At 41.5% G+C, this 10,311-nt stretch overlaps 1 protein-coding gene across 5 annotated transcripts in view; it reads right to left on the bottom strand.

Annotated features, from left to right (window-relative positions):
• Positions 1–1,075: 1,075 nt before the first annotated feature.
• The window catches only part of tiam2a (TIAM Rac1 associated GEF 2a), a 71,694-nt gene continuing 62,458 nt past the window's right edge, over positions 1,076–10,311 (bottom strand). For all 5 annotated transcript variants that reach the window (XM_029280408.2, XM_065966256.1, XM_065966254.1 and 2 more), the window contains 9 exons: positions 9,692–9,800; positions 7,427–7,606; positions 7,012–7,130; positions 6,374–6,482; positions 5,847–5,905; positions 5,628–5,730; positions 5,240–5,333; positions 3,582–3,736; positions 1,076–3,260 (listed from right to left, as the gene is read on the bottom strand). In XM_029280408.2, the coding sequence (XP_029136241.2) occupies positions 2,554–3,260; positions 3,582–3,736; positions 5,240–5,333; positions 5,628–5,730; positions 5,847–5,905; positions 6,374–6,482; positions 7,012–7,130; positions 7,427–7,606; positions 9,692–9,800 (1,635 nt within the window). In that variant the 3' untranslated portion in view covers positions 1,076–2,553. The remainder of the gene's footprint in view (positions 3,261–3,581; positions 3,737–5,239; positions 5,334–5,627; positions 5,731–5,846; positions 5,906–6,373; positions 6,483–7,011; positions 7,131–7,426; positions 7,607–9,691; positions 9,801–10,311) is intronic.

Here is a 10,311-nt window from a genome sequence, read left to right as displayed (position 1 = left end):
GCTCCAATATTTCCAATATGAAAAAAACAAAGTAAACAACTCTGTTAAAAAAAAAGTAGTTCTGCAATATTAATGTTATATTAAGAGAGTATGTAGTAACCTGAACAGGTCGATAATTATTTAAACACACGTATTTAAAACTTTCTATTTGCAATATAATGAAAGATGTAGCCTACTATGTTACATTGAGAAAGTAAAACACATTATTTTAACAGTAGCCTAGAATAACTTAGAGGCTATTTGATGATTCATCGTGCATGCTTGGGTGACATGCAACAATCCTCTATGTCTTGATGTAACAAAATTAAAAGCTCTCCTTTTTCTGTCCACTGGAGTGCAACAAAGTGTTCAAGTTGTGCATGGCAGCTGTTTGTAAAAAGTGTCTCTTAATTCCTTATTTCACTCGAGACACAAGCGTTTAATTGAGTTTGCTAAAATACAAAAGTCAGAAAAGAGTTTTGCTGCTACTGCTGAAGTGGTATGGCCAGGAGCTTGTAGTGACTTCAATACATGAGAAATGTTATCTGTTTTGTTAGGCTTTCATAGCTGAGTTGTGATATTATACTAAATATTTGTGTAAGTATCATGAGTGTGGTTCCAAAGTGGAGGCAGATGGTTAAGCCATGCATATTGAACTATTACTTAAAGGGGAAATTAGTGAGAATTAAGATATCCTATACATAGATTTGTTTTCCATTCGCTACATAAGTTATGTAGATTCTTAACATACTCTCTATCCCAACACCTGTCTTGGTTAATTTCACACATCTGTGTATAAAGTGGAAGAGAGCGTCATAGCTTTCTCTAAGTCTTTCTTCATGTTACTGTGCCCCACTTCTGTCAGATAATTGTGTATTCTATTGAGGATATACCTTCTTTTTTTCAAATGCCGGGATATTGTATTCTGTGATTTGTATGACAGCTAATCAGGGACTTGTGGAAAGTCTGGCCAAGGGACCAAGCCTGAGCTAAGTCACTTGCTTCCCAGCACTGCTTTACCTGTCAATAGTGAATAAAGCTTTATGAACCTCAGCCGACAGCTGAACTGAAATTTCAAAGCACTTTTACCAAGGTGTCATTCACAGATAAAACTTTTATTTATAAAACAATTCCATAAGAAAGGGCCATTCACATTCATTGGTATTCTAGCATTAAAGGCATGGTAAGTTGAGCTGAGCAGGAAAAGAACGTGGTTGTGAATTGCCTTTGTGTAGTACCTCAACATGTACTTTATGCTGCGGCAAACAAACTGTTGTACAAAAATACCGGCTGCATTTATTGCAAACTCCTTCATTGTTTCTAACCTGTACAGTGTCAAGTATGTAGAAGAGAGTACAATAATGTTCCAAAAAGTAGAAAATGTTATATACACAAGACACAGACAAAAGAGGAACACCAGGGTTCAAACATGATTGCTGTTTAAATCAGTTATTTTCCAGAGCATATACAGGAAATTACAATCTTCAGTAAACCAAAACCAAAGTCCAGGCAGGCTACATTTAAAAATGTGGATGACTCATCAAGCTGTTTTTTATTTTATGTACTAATGGACCAAATCTTTAGCCAATGGCTCAAGCCTCCACTCCAAAAAGTTTTTTTTTTCTAATATAACCATAATCAAACTATTAATAAATAAAACAGCATTAATTACATTAAAACCTGTACAAATACAAAATATGTCAAATATATAGGCAAACAGTGTACTTTAGTGCACAAAATACAGCAAAAAGGCTTCTTTGCAAAGTCAGCATCCCGCCTGTTTGTTTAGGCTCTCCTCACAACTCTGACCTGACCCCGGTGACGTTTTGGCTCAATGTTATCAGTCTGTGTCAGTTATCTCAGTGCAGCCTTCTTTTATTCCACTGGAAACAAAATGTTTTTCGTATAGAGCAGTGACCTGATGTGTTTGGTTCTGTGAACACCAAATAAAAATGAATACTTTATTAAGACTGAACTCAAAATTCCCCTCCATGTGTGAGCCTGTTGCATGCTAACTGAGACGCAGCTTGTTTGATGTTGCCAAATACAAAACTAAAAATACATTTCTTGACTGAATTTGGTGGCCTTCAATGCACTGTAACCTTCCTCCTCTTAAGGGACTGACAGACCAAGGGTGTTTTCCCCCATTTCTTCAAAGAAAAGGTCAAAAATGTAATAAAAACTGCCAATCAGTATGCACTGCAGGGCAAACTGGGATGGAATACGTCACTCAGAGGGTTTGTTGACAGGAGCCCAGAGAGCTGAGGAGACTATGGGTAATGCATCAGTGCTTGGTAGATTCATGCAGTCATTATCACTAGGACAGAAGTCACCTCACTTTGCCTTTCTAGGGTGAGAAACTGTATGTCAGCCAATAGGCTTCCATTAAAACTGATCATTTATACCTATCTTTTAGCAGGCAAGTATATGGCTAATCGACTTGTTGAGGCACAACTTCACAGCTACCCTCATAAACCCCTTTAATCAGCCACAGGGTTTCCTTTTCTTAAGAAGTAGTCAGCATATCTAACATTAACTTCCATTTACTTGCTACTGTGGTAGAGTATAGTTGTTCTATGAGGAGGTGGTATTTCCAGATTTAGTGGCACAGCTCTCATCTTGGTCATAGAAACAGTCTTCATTCACAACAGAAGTCAGACTTTGGACACTGAACTCTCTCTCCAGCAACGTGTTGAGGTCCACTCCCCCTGAAGGCAGTGCTGTATCCGTCTGGCTGTCCAGTGACCTGCTGTGGGTCTTCATGTTCAAAAGCGCACCCTGACTTCTCCTGAAACTGCTGGGTTTCCTCTTAACAGCACTGAAATGTCCTCGCATCAGTTTGTGCTGGGTCTCCGGAGTGTCCCCCACTCTCTCAGGTTCAACACATGGAGCAAGTGGACATTTGGACACAGCCTCCTCTGACAGTGTTAGTTGGATGAACTGAGCCTCAATAACGCTAGTAGGGGAAATGATGTCTCCACTGTCCCTCCTTGGTCCGCCCTCGCCAAAGCCATCATCGTCCTCATCACTAAGAATATCAGACTCTTTCACAGCAGAGGCGGTGCAGGGTTGTGAGTTCGATCCAGGCGTCTGAGACACGTTCTGCTGGACTGAGGCGGTACTGAAGTCGGAGGAGGTGCATGGTAGAGGAGCACCAGACGAACTGTGTGTTCCACTGCTCAGGCTTCCCTCGTCAGAGTCTGGCCCCAGCTTGAGATTCCCAGCCTGCGTGGAGAGATCTCCAAGTGGCTGTTTGCACAACCAGGAAGCCCTGGAGGAACCTGCGAACAAATGCAAGGATGGGAGTCAGAAATGCAATTCTTATCTGAACACAACACTTGCACCACAAGGCCCTTTAGCATCTTGTGACCTAAAAAATAAAGATATAATCATATTCCATCTCATGCATACAAAGCATTACGCAGTTTATGATTTTTAAAGCACAAACAAACCAAAATGATAAACATTCCCATGCCCTATGTGGAGATGTTTTTATAGGAAATGTTCCGAGTAATTAGTGCTTGATAGTTAGAATAAGTTTCAACCATGGTCTAAGGTCTTTTTTCAATTTTTTTTTTTTTTTTATCAAAATGAATGTTCACCTAGCCGGGCAGAGGAGGGCAGGGTGCTGCGCAGGGGGGCCAGACGCTCCTTGCAGCCCCTCTCCAGCGTGCCCTCGCTCCTCATGTTTCTCCTCACGTTCTCTCGGAGGATGGAGCGGATCACCTTGATGATGTTGACCTTGCTCTCAGGCACACTGAGGAGGACACAGAAGAGGAACCATAGTAACATGAGCACAGGGTATGATGAACTTGATTTCAATGGCTAAATATAGAATAAGGGGGTTGGCGAGAGAGTCCCATTATGTCCCTGGTGAAAAGGGTAATTAAATTCATTAGGACTGATCCCAATTTCATGCTGCTATGAGAATGACCAATTTGGTTACAGGCTTTAGTCTCACCAGTATTCCCTTGCAGACAGTTTTAATACACATAAATGCTAAAACAATAAAAGCATATATAACATCCATTGGAAGACAATCGCAAGCTGATAACTACTAACTTATGTATTATTGGGGGACCACACTTAAAAAACTAAGATCATTTACTTTGTGGCCAAAATGAGAAGTTTGATTTTAGGGCGGAGACAACATGATGACAGAGGTCTCATTGGATATACCATCAACATATTTCTTAAGCAATGCACAAGGACTTGAAACTTGTTGATCATTTACAAAACCAATGTGTAAAAACATGAGTTTCAGATGTTCATTAAATAATAGAAGAGGTTTTGGTCGATATTTTTCTGAGCCAGACTTTCTGTTTCCCCTTCTCTTAAATCTTAATGCTCAGCCAACAAACAGGCTGACTGCAGCAGCCATATTTATAACAGACAAACAAGCAAATGGGCAATCATGTTGTAATTAGACATACTGCTTGAATTATCAATACAGTAACAATACAGTATCAATACTTGAACATCTATCACATTTCTGGTTCGAATATGATCAACCCTATAAGCCATAGTCGTGCGCTCAATAAGGCCAATTCAACTGCTATAAACCCTGATGCATGCTCACTTTTGTGGTAGAACTTCTTTTAGATGATCTGATTCAAACTTTGGCATGTTAAAAACCTGTCTGACATCCTTCACCCTCACACTGCTCTGCACTTCTCTACCTCTCAGACTCAAGTGTAGCCATATTATCAAAACTCAGTGTGTGCAAAGTTATCAGTACCAACACAATAGCGACGCACACTATGATTGTTTTATTCACTAGATACATAAAAACAACAATGGTATGCACACCTGAGGGTCAGAAAAGCTAAACTGTAATGAGCAGAAATGTTACTCCATTGCTCACTGAACCGTAATGAAAGATATTGCAAATTTTAATGATGTTGTCTTCCTCTGATAATATACAAAATGTTTAGTCCATTCCATGCAACCTCCTTTCACAGTTTTGTTAATAATTTAGTCAGAGCTCTACCCGCTGGGAGATTGCGCTCAATTGCAGGGGGCTGCATATCAATCTGACTTACTGTTGATGAATTTTCATATAAACAGTTCAGTGATACGCTAATAAAATAATATTCTAAAGTTAAAAAAAAAATATGGCTTAAACTCCAAAGATATTGTCATTTTAAAACATCCTTAAGAAATACCTTGTTTCTGTTTATACTCAATAATGACTTTGAAATCCATAAATGCATACCAGAATTAACCGGCACTGATTCCACCTGAAAGTTTAATCTCTGACCTGCTGTACAGCTGGAAGACGGTCTCAGGTCTGCCTTCAACTTCAGACCTGGAATGAATCAGCTCCCAGATACAGCTGCTTTCTGTGCCTGTTCCTGTGAGAGCCAGAAAATAAAGGAGACTTTTAATCACACAGACCAAATATGGTTTATGGTTTCACAAAGCAATAAGGAAGAAATGCCAGAAGAGGTGTGTGTGTGTGTGTGTGTGTGTGTGTGTGTGTGTGTGTGTGTGTGTGTGTGTGTGTGTGTGTGTGTGTGTGTGTGTGTGTGAGAGTGTGTGTGAGTGTGAGTGTAGGGAAATTGGAAGGGGGATAAAGAACAAAAAGATTTAGTGGATGTACTTAGTGAGTGATTTAGGGGGGATAATGTGGCAGTGTGGCCTTTTACCTGCAGTATTTCCAAGTCTAACCTGCAGCGCCGAGAGCGGGATGAGCCATCGGAACTTAAAGGGGTCTGAATCTCCATGAGAATGTGCTGATCGAGGGTTGGTCTGTTCATCACAAAGAGAATGGCACGATGAAGAAAAGGGAAAAAAATGCAACTTTGTACCCCAAAGACAGTTTGTTGTGTGTGAGAGTAAATGAGTGCAGCAGACACGATGCTTACCATTTTCTTCTTAAGCTTGTTGTTTTCCCTGTAGACCAGTATCACTGCTTTCTTGAACACTAGTGAGAGAGAGCACATCAGCGTCTTAGTTTTGACTGCAAATGCCTCTTGGGGAAAGCCGACTGAACCCACAGAAGCATTTTAGTTTCCAGCTTGAAGCCTGAAAGCACATATCAGCGCTACAGCGATGGATATTGAAATGCACTGAGCTCTGTTTGAGTACTGCAGACACAGTTACGTGCAGCTGTACAGCAAACCCAATACACTTTCTGTGTTCCCATCATTGTTTTTGTCCTTTAGACATCCCCAAAAAAATATTCAATTTAAAAAATGTTCTTGTATTAGGTTGTCTGGTCTTAACAGGCGGTAGGCACAAACAATATGTGGAGAATAATAAACCGAGCCAGCATGTTAATGACCAGAATGCTTTGGAGTCTGGCAGTTTAGGGGGGTGGGGGTGGTGTTAGTTGGGAAATGTCAGGAGCTCGTTTTCACATCATGTTAAATCTACGGTGGCATCGACTTACCAAACACAGTCATTTCAGGGTCTTTTCTCATGCGACCCAACGATGGATGCGGGTTGAGCCAAATGGTTGAAGAATGCATGAGAAACTCACCCATAGAGATCTCTGTGACCTGCAAGACCAACACAGGATCTGATTTATGAGACAGCAGGGCCACAAGGAGAACAAACAACAAACAAGACGTTTGGCATTTCGCTGCATGAGATACATTTAAAATGTCTATGAAGGGAGTTCCACAGACACCACAAACTAGTGTTTGCGTAAAGACTTAAGCTGATTTGAAAGGCAGCATTTAAATGTGTTTATCACCATCTGAGGAATGTATGAATATGTGAAAACATACAGTACTCCAGACAACATTATTTAGCATTCACTTTGAATATTCATACTGCAGTGGCTACCAACTAAATATTCCATCATTTAATCCCTGGAGACGGTGCACAGGAGGCAGTGTAAACAACATGAGCTAAACAGATCCTCTCTGATGTGCTGATGGTTAACCAGTCTGATTATGTCACGCGTTTATTTGTATGTTGTGGCAGATGTTGTGCTATATTCAGTGTACGACTGTCGCCTAGGTTACTCTGAATATACCTTCTTCCCTTGATGAGGGGAAATCTGAATCTGAAATGAGCATCTACCTCTTTATCGTGTCCACTCTGCTCAGCAACTAGCTGATCAAACACGGAGCCGTAATCCTCGTAAATCTTCTGCATCTCATTGATGTGGCTGGCTACCTTCTCCATAGCTTTGAGAGCCTCTGCAGGGACGAGAACAGGGTGAAGTGTTAACAGAGATCAATTCTTGATTGTATATGAGAGTGCTTTGCATTACAGTAGCAGATTTGATTTGCGTAGGATGTGCGTATTATAGATGAGAAAAGCCGGCAGCTCTCATGCCAAGATGAGATCTGTCATGTTGTCACTCATGATAGCGTGACAACATGACAGAAACGACGAGTGTCAATATATCGTTTATATTTATAACAAACCCGCCCTGTGTGTGTGTGTGTGTGTGCATGTGCATGTAGGTCTGTAGATGCACTTCTCTTCCCACCTGTGAGGTGATAGTGCTCTTCACTGTCAGCGTCTGTGAGGGACACCAGCTCCCTGAGCAGCAGGGGGTACTTGAGCACCCTCTGCACCGGTTTTATTAGGTAGGACTCCAGGGTGGATGAGTGCTGCTTGGTGGGGTTCCTCGCATCCAGGAATTCTTTAAAGGCTTGATCCGTCTTAGCTGACAAAACACACATGTAGAATAATATGAATCTTTCTGCAGTTTCCTGTCCTTGGTATGAGTGTTTGTGCCTGCTGGTTTACTCTTAGAAAAATATATGGCTATTCTGTAAGCTGAACTCTGGTCAGATATACTCCCTATGCCGATCAGTGCAGAATCCTGGTGCAATAAGCTCTCTCCAGCAGGGGGTAGTGTAGGCTTCATCTCACCCCTACCATGACCAGTGCAGTATTAAAGTGTAGACATGAATCCATTGTAAAGAGCAAAACTCTTCAGAGTATTATAAAACATTGAAGACAAGGTGTTTTCTCACAGCAAAGGTGTAATAAAATCTAGCTGTACTCTGACGAGTTACTATAAAAATAATACTTTCTTTACAACATGGGGAAGATAGTCAAGTTGGGACTCCTTATACTGAAGCCAGGCTTGCTCTGAAATCAGAACAAGCCTTCTGTAAAGGTGATGACATTTTCCCTCAGCAGCATACTTCCGTGGCGCTTACCAAGGGGGGCCATTAGAGTATTAATTATAGCATTCCCATCCTCAGACAGGCAGCAGCATCGACACCTCCCAGAGTAATTGGCAGGCAATTAACCAGTCGACAAATAAACAGAGAAACTAAGGCAACCCAGGGTCCTTGGCATGATGGGAAAGGGTGGGGGTAATGAAGATGGCAGAGATGGGAATATAATTACTTAAAGGATTCACAAACACCCACAGATTTTTTTTTTTTTTTGACTGTGTCCTTGGACGAGCTGCTTGTGACCAGGCTGCACTGGATGTTCTGTGTCATGCTGAGCCAACCAACTATCCACTCAGTGTGTGCACTGTGCAACTGTCTGCTTGTTATTACTACTAGTATCCTTATCTGCACTGTGCAATTATTGTTCAAATATTACTTTATGTGCACCCACTGTAATATAGTTCACCCCTCCATTTAAAGCTTGACTTTAAGAGTAGGGTGTGTGTGTGTGTGTGTGTGTGTGTGTGTGTGTGTGTGTGTGTGTGTGTGTGTGTTGACAGGATAGTTGAGTTACTGTTGTATTACAGGTTCAGATGTTTCAAAGTAGCAGCCACATAAGTGAAAGGAAGGTTGTCTTCAAAGGCTTGTTGTTTGTTAAAGATCTTTTTATAGCTGGTTGTTGAAATAATATATCATTAAACACGATTTTCATAGTCTTGCAAAATATTTAACAATGCAGAGAACTCTTTCCTACACAAGTGTGCTTTCATAACCACATTTTACTTTCCTCTCGGTAATTCTGACCCATCACAGACTTTTCAGAGTTTTTCCGCCCTCTAATCCTATTAAAAATCCATCCCACTGCTTACTTCAAGGAATATCCCACACAATTTTAGTAATGGGGCAGATTTAAGCGGCACAGGAGGGCAATTTACCCACCCCAATCCCCCCAAATGTCTACAAAGAAGGCAATCCCTTTTTACACTTCTCTCTGTACTGGGCAGCGTTCCCAAATAGTGGCAGAAAGGCCGACGTCTTAGCAGGTATAAATCACCTTTAAAATGTCTACTCTGTCATATGCTGAGGAAGACGCAAGGAATTATGAGGGCTCTCAGGTTTTCACGGTCGCATATTTGCTGCTAGTGGACAAGGTTATCCAAAGCCTGAGTATTAATGAATGCATGTGTTTGTTTTAACTTGATGTGCTCGTAATCTAGCTAACAGATTAGGATGTGTAGATACCATGAATCAAAACAGAAAACGTGTGCTTCTAACCAACTCTAATGTTTGTTATACATGCTTGAGCGTGATATATTCGAGATGGAACAGGGCTTTCAGAAATCTGGAAATGCATCACACATTGCAGTTTTAGACACTGACTCACTCTGGGACATTTACTTTTGTACAAAATTGATTCGCTTCCCAAGAGAAAAGGTCAAACATTCAATAGTCAGTAGCTGTGAGGTATCTCTGATGCAACATAAGTGCAAGAATGCTCGAGACACTCTGTGTATGGGTTTGCAGATGAATGTATTACATGCCTGTTCTCTATCTTTCTTCTTGCAGTGGGTATGTGTTTATGCCTGACATGCACTCTTAATTTGATCAGGTGTGTGATGTACCTCTCTCCAGGACCTTCTGGACCTTGATGTGGTTGGCACAGAAGCCGCTATAGAGCTTGAAGTGGTCAGCGTAGTAGAGGAACGACCCCCCGAGAGAAAACAGCAGCTTCTGTAAACAGAGAGGGTGTGAGAGGAAAAAAAAACAAAAGACAGGGACTGAGTGTCACACACACAGATGGAGGGAAAGTGATGCTTCACAAAGCCCAGTGAGTACAGAGAGAGAGAGGGGATGAAAGAGTGCGAACACGGGAAGTCGTGACCAGACCGCTTTCACCCCCACCTCTGGATACAACCCCCCAACCCCCCTCCCACCCTCTGTCCTCTCCCTCTTGCCTAACCTCTTGAGTGCACTAGCTTTCAGCAGCTCACAATCCAAGCAGTGAAGCGCCGCCTCGATCAATAGACCCCACACCTTGTCATGTCACGCCTATAAATCAGACGTGCTCCTGTTGCACGACCTGAAATATTTATAAACCTCACAAAAAGATCATGCCTTTCTTTGGCATAGCTGCTAAAATCACCTGGTCTGAAAATAATGTTGTTCTGTATGCTCCCATGGAATCTACACCAGATCTTTGGACAGTTAATCAATGGTGGGTTACGTTGCTCTGTAGGTGTCT

Source organism: Labrus bergylta, chromosome 18 (genome assembly GCF_963930695.1).
Source record: "Labrus bergylta chromosome 18, fLabBer1.1, whole genome shotgun sequence".
Lineage (NCBI taxonomy): Eukaryota > Metazoa > Chordata > Actinopteri > Labriformes > Labridae > Labrus > Labrus bergylta.
The sequence above is the reverse complement of the archived record's forward strand: the minus strand, read 5'-3'. Positions and strand labels throughout refer to the sequence as shown.